The 12,680-nt window shown below is 36.1% G+C and overlaps 1 protein-coding gene across 1 annotated transcript in view; it reads right to left on the bottom strand.

Moving 5' to 3' along the window:
- The window catches only part of RB1 (RB transcriptional corepressor 1), a 295,974-nt gene that overhangs the window by 140,705 nt on the left and 142,589 nt on the right, over positions 1-12,680 (bottom strand). Inside the window, 1 exon segment of the mRNA XM_036011346.1 lies at positions 12,391-12,478. Within this exon segment, the coding sequence (XP_035867239.1) occupies positions 12,391-12,478 (88 nt within the window).

Below are 12,680 nucleotides of genomic sequence, written 5' to 3'. Positions count from 1 at the left end.
GGGCGCACCTATGGCGCACAGGCGCGCCTGCAAGGAGAGTATCCCCACAGACCAGCACACAGCAGTAACCCTGGGGAAAGACCTGATTCCCACACCCAGGGCCCAAAGCTGAGTAGCCAGTGCGAACTCCAAGGGCCAAGGAAGAAAAGCCAAACAAATCATCCTTCAGCCTGCCTCAACCAGCAAGAGCAGAAAAACCAGTTTGGCCACTTTGAAATCAAGAGGCTTTTTAATTTGATTCTATTTTTTTAACAATTTTTAACTTTTTAAGTTTTATTGTTTTTATTCTCTTTTGATTTCTTTTTCCTCTTTCCTGATTTCTTGTTTTATTCCTTCCTCCTTCGTCTCCTCCAATTTTATCTCTTCTTCCTTCCTTCGTCTGCCTTTTCTATTTTTTACTTTTTAAAATTTTTTCCTAAATACCTACAAGTGAGACAAAATCCTGGATCTGTGAAAAGACCAAAGTTGAACCCAAAGAAGGGGCATCACAACAGCTGGGACAGTGAGATAAATGTCACTCTGCTATTACAGAGAACCTGCAAGTTATTGCATATTTGTATTATTATTATTTTTCCAGTGTTCCTACATCTTTTTTTTAACAGTACTTTTATATCCCTCTTCTTTTTGTATAGCCTGCTTTGCTAGGCTGGATATATTGTATCACCTGACAGCTTTCCCCTGATATCTCTTTCTATACTGTATTACTAATCTCCTGTCCTTTAACTCACCTGTGTCCCATCAGCACACTACTTGATGTTCTGTACTCCCTATTCTTGTTACCTAGATCTTATAGACACTGTCATATGAATGTTGCCATAATATCATTGTAAATAACTGCTGTTCCATGCAATTGTAATTACTTCACAACATGCCCCCCCAGATCTTAGCCCATTTCAAAGTTTCCTGAACTCTATTACTGTAGTGGTTAACTCTATTCTCTCACACACTACACCTATTTACTATCCTTTACTCTCACCTTACCCCAGAATCTGACCACCCACAACCTCACTGCTTTATAGATCCAACTCACAATCCTTCCTCCCCCAACAAGAGTCTTATCTTCTTTCCATCCTTTCTAAAAATCAGCTAGCTAGGTGGAAGACCACGGTTAACACTATACATAGTGAAAGGATCTCCTATATCTTCCCTGCTTGCTACTACTGTAAATAGCATAGAATTCTCGGTTGCTGTCTTAAACCATTTTGCCTTCCCCCTCCAACCGATGACAAAAAAGAATAGGTGGAGGAGGTGAACACCAGGATACCCACTGGAAGAGGAAACCCAACAACAAAGGAACCACTAACAGATAACAGCAGAAGAAGGTGAAGGAGGGAGTAGTAACCACACAAACCTCAATCCAGGACTTATCTGGAAATACAACTAAACAGTAGAGACAGTACCCAATACAAGCAACTGAACAAGATTTCTTTAAACCTTGTACACACAGAAGAACCACCTTCAACACAACCTGCCCTCACCAGCACAACAAAATACAGAAGGTGGTGGACAGAGTGACCCACATTTAACCAACTGGTGGGAAGGAACCACTAAAGAAAGACTCAACAACAATCAAAACCCAAAGGCAAACACAAAGCGAACGTAAACGACAGCCCAAGACCAGTGAGCTTGGGAGATCAAGGAAACAGCACCACTGAAACTCACTGCTATTCTACTAAAGAAGTTCACAACATAAACCCAGGGAGCCAGAACAGATCAATATAAGAAGCTGAGGCGAACAAGAAGAGTCTCACAAACAATGGAAAAACAAAGAAATAATCCCCAAATGAAAGGAAAGGAGGAAGCCTCAAAAAGAATGCTAAATGAGCCCCGGCTGGCATAGCTCAGTGGACTGAGCTCGGGCTGGGAACCAAAGTGTCCCAGGTTCGATTCCCAGCCAGGGTACATTCCTGAGTTGCAGGCCATAACCCTCAGCAACCACACATTGATGTTTCTCTCTATCTCTATCTCCCTCCCTTCCCTCCCTAAAAATAAATACATAAAATCTTAAAAAAAAAAAAAGAATGCTAAATGAAATAGAGGCAATTCAACTATCAGATATTGAATTCAAAGCAGTGATTGTCAGGAAGCTCAATGAGCTCACAATGAGCTACGAGAAACTACAGGGAAGCTACAATGAACTCAATGAAAACTACATCAGCATAAAAAAAGGAAATAGAAACTCTCAACAAGGGCCAAGAGGAAATGAAGAATACAATTTCTGAACTGAAGAACACAGTAGAAGGAATGAGAGCAGGATCAATAAAGCAGAAGATCCGATCAGCGAGCTAGAGGACAAAGTAGAAGAAAACACCCAGAAAGAGCAAGAAAAGGAAAAGAGGCTCAGAAAAAATGAAGAGGGACTGAGAGAAATGCAAGACAATATGAAACATAATAATATCCGTGTAATAGGGATACCAGAAGGACAAGAAGAAGAACAAGGGATTGAAAACCTAGTTGAACAAGTGATGATGGAAAACTTCCCTAATTTGATGAGACAAAAAGTCACACAAATCCAGGAAACACAGAGAATCCCAATCAAGAGGAACCCAAGGAGGCCCACCTCAAGACACATCATAATTAAAATGGCAAAATTTCAAGACAAAGAGAGAATCTTAAAGGCAGCAAGGGAGAAACAGGAAGTAACATACAAGGGAGCCCCAATAAGGCTAACAGCTGACTTCTCAATGGAAACACTCCAAGCCAGAAGAGAACGGCAAGAAATAATCCAAGTAATGAGAACCAGAGGCCGGCAACCACGACTACTTTACCCAGCAAGGCTCTCAATTAAGATAGAAGGCCAAATAAGAAGCTTCTCAGACAAAAGAAGTCTAAAAGAACACACCTCCACTAAACCAGCTCTGCAAGAGATGCTGAAGTGACTGCTTTAAGGAAAGGAAGGAAAAGAGAGAGACAGAGAGGATCACACGTACATAAAAGGCAATGAATAAGTACCTATCAATAATAACCTTAAACGTAAATGGATTAAAGGCTCCAATCAAAAGACATAGAATAGCTGATTGGATAAGAAAACATGACCCACACATATGCTGTCTACAAGAGACCCACCTCAGGATAAAAGATCTGCACAGGTTGAAAGTGAAGGGCTGGAAACAAATTTTCCAAGCAAATGGACAGGAAAAAAAAGCCAGAGTAGCAATACTCATATCTGACAAAATAGACTTTCAAAGAAGGACGATAAAGAGAGACCCAGAAGGTCATTTCATAATACTCAAGGGAAGAATTCACCAAGAAGACATAAATATTGTAAATATATATGCACCCAACATAGGAGCACCCAAATACATAAAGAAAATCTTAGAGGTTTCAAGAAAGATATGGACAGCAACACAATCATAGTGGGGGATTTTAACACCCCACTATCAAAAATGGACAGATCTTCCAAACAAAATATCAACAAAGATATTGTGGCATTGAACAATACCCTAGACGAACTGGGCTTTACTGATATTTACAGAACCCTCCATCCCAAAGAAGCTAAATACACATTTTTTTCAAATGTACATGGAACATTTTCAAAGACTGACCACATGATAGGACACAAAACAAGCCTCAACAAGTTCAAAAAAATTGAAATCATACCAAGCAATTTCTCAGATCACAAGGGACTGAAACTAGAAACAAACCCCAAGGAAAAAACCCCAAAACACTCAAATTCATGGAGATTAAGTAACATGCGATTAAACAATGAATGGGTCAAGAATGATATTAGGGAAGAAATCAAACGGTTTTTGGAAACAAACGAAAACAAACTCACAACAACCCAAAACTTATGGGACACAGCCAAGGCAGTCCTGAGAGGGAAGTTCATAGGGATACAGGCCCACCTAAGAAAGTTAGAAACATTTCAAACAAACAACCTAACCCTACGTCTACAAGAACTCGAGGAACAACAACAAAGACAGCCCAGAGCAAGCAGAAGGAAGGAATAACCAAGATCAGAGCAGAATTAAATGACATAGAGACTAAAAGCACAATTCTAAAGATCAATGAATCCAAGAGTTGGTTCTTTGAAAAGATAAACAAAATCGACAAGCCTTTAAGCAAACTCATCAAGAAAAACAGAGAGAAAACCCAAATAAACACAATCAGAAATGAAAGAGGAGAGATTACAACAGATACCACAGAAATACAAAGGATTGTAACAAATTACTACAAAGAGCTGTATGCCAAGAAATTTGAAAACCTAGATGAAATGGACAAATTTCTAGAAAATTATAACCTTCCAAACTCAAAAAAATGGAAGCGGAAAGCCTGAACAAACCAATAATAGCAAAAGAAATTGAAGCAGTAATCAAAAAACTCCCAACACACAAAAGCCCTGGACCAGATGGTTTCACAGGAGAATTCTACAAAGCATTTAAGGAAGAACTAATACCTATCCTTCACAGACTATTTCAAAATATCCAAAAAGATGGAAGACTCCCAAACTGTTTTTATGAGGCCAACATCATCCTAATTCCAAAAAGCAGTTTGGAACTTCCTCAGAAAACTAAAAATGGATCTGCCTTTTGATCCGGCAATTCCACTAATGGGACTCTATCCTAAGAATACTAAAACACCAATTCATAAGAACCTATGCATCCCAATGTTCATAGCAGCACAATTTACAATAGCTAGGTGCTGGAAGCAACCTAGATGCCCATCAGTAAATGAATGGATCAAAAAACTATGGCACATTTACACAATGGAATTCTATGCAGCAGAAAGAAAGAAGGAGCTCCTACCCTTTGCAACAGCATGGATGGAGCTGGAAAGCATTATGCTAAGTGAAACAAGCCAGGCAGTGAAAGACAAATACCACATGATATCACTTTTAACAGGAATCTAAACAACAAAACAAAAAAAACTAGCAAAATATAACCAAAGACACTGAAATAGGGGATAGTCTGACAGTGACCAGAGGGGAGAGAGGAGGGAATTTCAGGTGGGAATGGGTAGGGTTTACAGGAACAAATTTGGAGGACACATGGACAAAAACTAGGGGTGGGGGGTAATGGGGGGTAAGGGGGAAGGGTTGGGTGGGTGGGCTGGAATGGGAGTAGGGGGCAGAAAACTGTACTTGATCAATGATTAAAAGAAAAAAAAAGATTTGATACCTATCCTCCTCAAACTCTTCCAAAAAATTAAAAAACAGGCAATACTTGTTAACATATTTTATGACACCAATATAACCATGACACTAAAATCTGGCAAGGATACACACACACATACACACATGCACACACACACACGCACACAAAACTAAAAACCATTATCTTTGAAGAACACAGATGCAAAACTCCTAAACGAAATACTAGCAAATTGAATACAATATTACATTTAAAAAATCGTATATCACAATCAAGTAGGTTTCATGCCAGGGAACAAGGTTGATTCAACAAATACAAACTGATTAATACAATACACCACATTAACAAAATAAAGATAAAAAAAATTATGTAATCAAATCAATAGATGCAGAAATAGCATTTAATAGAATATGACATCCTTTATTATTAAAACACTCAATAAAATAAGTATAGAAAAAGTACCTCAACAGAATAAAGGCCATATATGACAAACTCTCAACTAATATCATACTCACTGGTGAAAAACTGGAAGCTTTTACTCTAAGATCAGGAACAAGATAAGGATGTCCATTCTCACCGTACTTATTAAACATAGTACTAAATGTTCTATCCAGAGCAATCAGGCAAGACAGAAAGAATGAAAGGCATCAATATTGGGAATGAAGAAGTAATATTGTCACTTTGTTCTAGATGACATGATTCTGTATATAGAAACCCCTAAAGATTCCACAAAATACTAGTAGAAATGATAAACAAAAACAATAAAGTTGTAGGATACAAAATCAAAATCAATATAAATATTGTATATACTAACAATATGCTAACAAAATTTGAGGAAAAACAAATAACTATTTCTTTGCAATTGCAATAAAACAAATAGCCACAAATAAAATTAAGAAAAGGACCTATGTACTGAAAACTACAAATCATTACTGAAAGAGATTGAAAGACATATGACATGAAAATATTTTCCCTGTTCATGGATTGGAAGAGCTAAATTAAAATAGTTAAACCATCCATATTACCCAAAGCAATATACAGATTTAATGCAATCCCCATCAAATCCCAACAACATTTTTTAAAGAAGTAGAATAAAAGTCATCATACTTGTATGGAACCACAAAAGACCCCAATAGCCAAAGTAATTCTTAGAAAAGAAGGTAAATGGAGAGAGTTCCAGTCAAGATGAAGGCATAGGTAGCAACCCTTCACTTCCTCACACAACCAATCTAAAATCAATAAATGACCAGAAGTGCCAGAAAATCAAACTACATAGAACTCTGACAACCAAGGAATTAAAGAAAAAATCAACCAGAAAACCAGACCCATAAGAACCCACGGTTCAGGTGGGGCCCACTGAGAAAAACCCTGGCAAGGCAGCAGACCAAGCGGGTGAGGCTGGGGGAAGGCAAAACTAAGACTCAGAGTTGACTGTGGAGTACAGCACTTGCCACAGTGAGAGAAACTCCCAGTTTCACATAAGAGTTCATTGGAAAGTGGGCTAGAGACAAGCAGGCAAGCTGCATTGTTCCCCTCTGGTCCCTCGCCCACAGGCAGTGCCGCAATGCAGCAAAGACACTTGCCCTGCCCTGATGAATACCTAAGGCCCTGCCCCTGACAACTTAACAAGTGCGCCAAGACAAAGAAATATGGCCCAAATGAAAGAACAGAGTAAAACTTCAGAAAGAGAGCTAAGTGATGAGGAGATAGCCAAGCTATCTGATGAGAATTTAACTTGGTTGAAAAATGAAAAAAACAAATGAAGGATACCCAAATGAAATAAAGCAAAATATTCAGGGAACCAACAGTGACAGGAAGGAAACCAAACTCAAATCAACGATTTGAAACACAAGGGAAAAATAAACATCCAACCAGAACAGAATGAAGAAACAAGAGTTCAAAAAAGTGAAGAGAGAATTATAAACCTCTGGGACAATCTGAAACATTCCAATACCCAAATTATAAAGTTGCCAGAAGGAGAACAACAGCCAAAAACTGAAAACTTATTTGAACAAATAGTGAAGAAAAACTTTCCCAATATGGTGAAGGAAACAGACTTCCAGGAAGTCCAGAAAGCTCAGAGAATCCCAAGGAAGTTGGACCCAAAGAGGAACACACTAAAGCACATCATCATTAAGTTACCCAAGATTAAAGATAATGAGGGAGTCTTAAAAACAGCGAGAGAAAAGGAGACAGTTACCTACAAAGGAGTTCCCATTAGACTATCAGTTGATTTCTCAAAACAAACCTTGTAGGCAAGAAGAGGCTGGAAAGAAGTATTTGAAGCCATGAAAGGCAAGGACCTATATCCAAGATTACTCTATGCAGCAAAGCTATCATTTAGAATAGAGGGGCAGATAAAGTGCTTCCCAGATAAGGTCAAGTTCAAGGAGTTCATCATAACCAAGCCATCATTACATGAAATGTTAAAGGGCTTTATCTAAGAAAAATAAAAATAAAAAATATGAACAATAAAATGACAACTCATACCTATCAACAAATGAACCTAAAACAAAAGAGAAACAACGAAAACAAAAACTAAGCAAAAAACTAGAACAGGAACAGATCAGAGAAATGGATATCACATGGAGGATTTCAGTGGGGAGGGGCAGGGGAGGAATGGGGGAAAAAGGTACACAGAAGAAGCAGAATTCATAGGCATAAAATAGATGTGGAGAGAGAAAAATGGTATAGGAAACAGAGAACTCAAAGAACTTATATGTACAACACATGGACATGAACTAAGGAGGAGGGGGGAATGTTGGAGGGTTGGGGGTGCAGGGAGGAGAGGGATAAAGAGGGAAAAGTTGAGAAAACTGTAATAGCATAATCAATAAAAATGTTTTTTAAAAAGAATGTAAAAAGAGGCATCACACTGGCTTTAAATTATACTACAAAGCAACAATAATCAAAACAGCATGACACTGTCAGAAAAAGAGACATACATAACAATGGAACAAAAATGAAAGCCAAGAAATAAACTCATGTGTATATGGGCAAATAATTTTCAACAAAGGAGCCAAAAACATACAATGGTAAAAAGAAAGCCCCGTCAATAATGGTGCTGGGTAAATTGGAAATCCATATGCCAAAGAATGAAACTAGACTACTCTTTGTCCCCACATACAAAAATTAACTCAAAATACATCAAAGACCTAAAGATAAGATCTGAAACAATAAAATACATAGAAGAAAACATAGGTACTAAACTTATCAATGTTTGTCTTAGAGAGGATTTTATGAATTTGATCCCAAGACAAGGGAAATAAAGGCAAAAGTAAATGAATGGAACTATATCAAACTAAAAAGCTTCTGCACAGCAAAAGAAAACACTAGCAAAACAAAAAGGCAACCAACCGAATGGGTGAAGATATTTGCAAACAACAGCCTCAAGGAGGCTTTAATATCCAAAATATATAAAGAACTCATACAACTCAATACCAAGAAAACAATCCAATTAAAAAGTGGGCAAAGGACCTGAACAGACTTCTCTCCCAAGAAGACACACAAATGACCAACAGATGTATGAAAAAATGCTCAACTTCACTAGCTATTAGGGAAATACAAATCAAAACTAAAATAAGATACCATCTCACACCTGTTACAATGGCTGTCATCAACAAGACAAGTAATAACAAGTACTAGAGAAGTTGTGGAGAAAAAGGAACCCTCATCCACTGTTGGTAAGAAGGTAAACTGGTATCGCCACTATGAAAAACAGTGTGGAGGCTTCTCAATAAATTAAGAATAGGGTTATCACGTGACACATCAATACATTTCTGGGTATCTGCCTGAGGAATTTGAAAGCATTTATCTGCAAACATATATGCACCCCTATGTTGATTGCAGCATTACTCATGGTGGCCAAGACATGGAAACAATTGATGTATCTTTCGCTAAATGATTCAATAAAGAAGATGTGGTACATATATGCAACGGAATACTACTCAGCCATAAGAAAAAATGAAATACTGTCATTTGTGACAATATGAATGGATCCTGAGAATATCATGCTAAGTGAAAAATTCAGAAAGAAAAAGAAGCATATGATTTCAACCATATGTAGGATATAAAGCTAAAAGCAACAAGTGAACAAACAAGAGAAACAAACAAGCAAAACCTCATAAACATAGACAACAGTATGATGGTAATCAGAGGGAAGTGGGGTGGGATGGAAGTAAAGGGTAAAGGGGGTTGAATATAAGATAATGGAAGATTTGACTTTGGGTGGTGGACATACAGTGGAGTACACAGATGATGTATCATAGAATTGTGCACAAGAAAACTATATAACCTTATTACCCAACTTCACCTGATAAATTTAATTTAAAAAATAAAAATAAAACTATTACAAGTGTTTTTTAAAAGATGAGTAGTCATTTTTCCCAAGAAAACATACAGATGGCAATAGGTGCATAAAATGATGCCCAATATTGTTAATCACTAGAAAATTGCAAATCAAAACCACAAAGAAATATCAACTTACATATGTTAGAATGGCTGTGATAAAAAAGACAAGAAATAACAAGTGTTGGTGAAGTTGTATAGAAAAGGAAACCCTTGTGCATTGTTGGTGGGAATATAAGTTGGTGCAGTTAGTATGTATGAAAAATAGTATGGAAATTCCTCTAAAAAAATAAAAGTAGAACTACCATAATGTCCAACAATTCCACATCTAGTTATTTATCTAAAGGAAACAAAAATACTAACTCAAAAAGGCATCTGCACTCCCATATCCACTGCAAAATTATTTACAACAGCAAAGATATGAAAACAACCTAACTTGATGGCTAAATGAATAAAGCAAAATTGGTGTATGTGTGTGTGTGTAAATACACACACATATAACTGATATTTATATATGCACACATATATACACCTATACATACACATATACACACAATGAAATCTTATTTAACCATAAAAAAGAAAATTTTGCCACTCACAACAACATGGATGGATCTTAAGGACATTATCCTAAATGAAGTAAGTCAAATAGATACCCTATGATCTCACTTATAAATGTAACCTAAATATATATATATATATATATATATATATATATATATGAAACATAGAATAAGGTCATAGATACAGGGAACAGACTGGTGGTTGCCAGAAGTATGGGGGGTGGACAAAATGGGTGAATGAGGTCAATGGCACAAACTTCCAATAATAAAACAAATAAGTCATGGGGATACAATGTACAGCATGGTGACTATAATTAATAATACTGCATTGCATATTCGAAAGTTGCTAAGAGAATATATCTTAAAAGTCCCTATCTCAAGAACAAAAAAATTATAATTATGCATGGTAACAGATGTTAACTAGATATATTGTGGTGATCATTTTGCAGTACACACAAATATCAAATCATTATGTTGCATACTTGAAACTAACAATGTTATATATCAATTATACCTTAATAAAAAATGAAATAATTACCCCCCAAAAGAGCCTCATATGTTTTCATTAATTATCATCAATTAGTAGTTATTTTGGAATATATGTTATCCCCCAAGAAGGAAATGACAAAAGTAAAACTAAGATTTGTGCTTGGTATCATTCCTAATTTAAAATTGTGCTTTTGAGAAGAGCGAAGAATTAGCTAAATAATTTAGCTACATTTAAAGAAATACAAGATAGAGAAATGTTACATATGAAATTAAATATATATCATATAAGGTAGGGCTATAAACCAGTCAAAATGGCCATCATAACCAAATCATCAAACAACAAGTGATGGCAAAGTTGTGGAGAAAATGGAACCCTAGTTCACTGTTGGTGGGAATGCAGACTGATGCGGCCACTATGGAAAACAGTATGGAATCTCCTCAGAAAACTAAAAATGGTACTGCCTTTTGACCTGGCAATTCCACTGCTGGGATTATACCCTAAGAATCCTGAAACATCAATTCAAAAGAACCTATGCACCCCAATGTTCATAGCAGCACAATTTACAATTGTCAAGTGTTGGAAGCAACCTAAGTGCCCATCAGGAAATGAGTGGATCAAAAAACTGTGGTACATTTACAATGGAATACTATGCAGCAGCAAGAAGGAAGGAACTTCCTACCCTTTGTGACAGCATGGATGGATCTGGAGAACATTGCGCTAAGTGAAGTAAGCCAGGTGTGAAAGACAAATACCATATGACCTCACCTATAATTGGAACCTAACCAATAAAACACACAAGCAAGCAAAATATAACCCGAGACATTAAAATAAAGAATAAATTGGAAATAACCAGAAGTGATCTGGGAGGGGGATAATGGGGGTTAAAAGGGGAAGTGTGGTCAAGGAACATACATAAAGGACACATGGACAAAGCCAGGGGGTGGGGGAGCAGGATCAAGGGTGGGGCAGGGGGGAGGGGAAACGGAGACAATTCTACTTGAATAACAATAAAGAAAATGAAAATAAAATACACCACAAGATAAATATTAAAATGCAAATTTAGATGTATTAAAATACCTTAATTCATATTGTAATCTATTATAATATAATCACAAATCCGATGTGCTTCAACTATAACCAAAGATGAACTTTATTTTATAATCTAATCTTTATTAAATACATTCAATATGTCAGAAAATAAACTTTCCAAAATTAAGAGTAACTATAATTTTTTTCAAATGTAAAGTGTCATTCAAAAATTTATTCTATAAAATCAATAATTTAATCTCTCTGAAAGAAAAAGAGCACACAAGTTTTAGAAACATGGTAACAAAGAAACATTTCCTATCATAAAAATCATTGTTACCAAAACATACATTACAAACCTGTAAGTTTCTAAGATTTTACTTACACACAAAAGAAAATATGGCATTAATTTTAAAAATTAAGAAACCTGATCTAATAAAGGAGCAAAATTTAAAAAAAACACCTTACCTGATCTTCAAAATATGCTCACTCGGAGACAGGCAATTTGTAATCTACATAAAACTAAAAAATGTTATGAACTCATCTTAAATGAACTGTCACTAAAGGAGCTAAATAAAAGATGTGTCTGAAGAAGAAAGAAAATGATCTCAGAAGTGAGATCTAAAGTGCAAGAAAAAATGTTAAGCAAGGTAAATAATAAACATGAGGAAATCTAAGAAAAATGCTGTCTACTGATAATGTCTACTAAAAGCATGTCAAATGAATGGTTTAAAAGAAAGCAAGAAATAGGTGTAATAGATAACTATATGTTGGTTGGGAGACAGGTATTTTAAAAATACTCAAAATTTTCACTGCTAATTTCAAATTTCTTTGCCAAGATATTACAATAAATAATGTTTCATATATGGCTTACATTAAAATAGGAAATCAGATTCTCTGATGGTTGATCACTTGCTGAATTTAAGATCATCATTAATTGTTGAATTGTATTCATAACAGTCCTAGAGAAAAAAAATAGAAGTGTTAAGCAGTGAAGGAAAAAAAATGAAATATATCTATCACACAAGTTAAACATATCTTTTTTTAAAATATTTTTTATTTTAATTGTTGTTGCAGTACAATTTTCTAACTTTTACTCCCAACCCAACCCTCCCACCCAGCCCTCTCCTCCTCCCTCCCATTTCCACCCACCTCTAGTTTTTA

The sequence above is a fragment of the Phyllostomus discolor genome, chromosome 11, assembly GCF_004126475.2.
Source record: "Phyllostomus discolor isolate MPI-MPIP mPhyDis1 chromosome 11, mPhyDis1.pri.v3, whole genome shotgun sequence".
Lineage (NCBI taxonomy): Eukaryota > Metazoa > Chordata > Mammalia > Chiroptera > Phyllostomidae > Phyllostomus > Phyllostomus discolor.
Note: the sequence above shows the minus strand (reverse complement) of the source record. Positions and strands in the feature narration are given on the sequence as shown.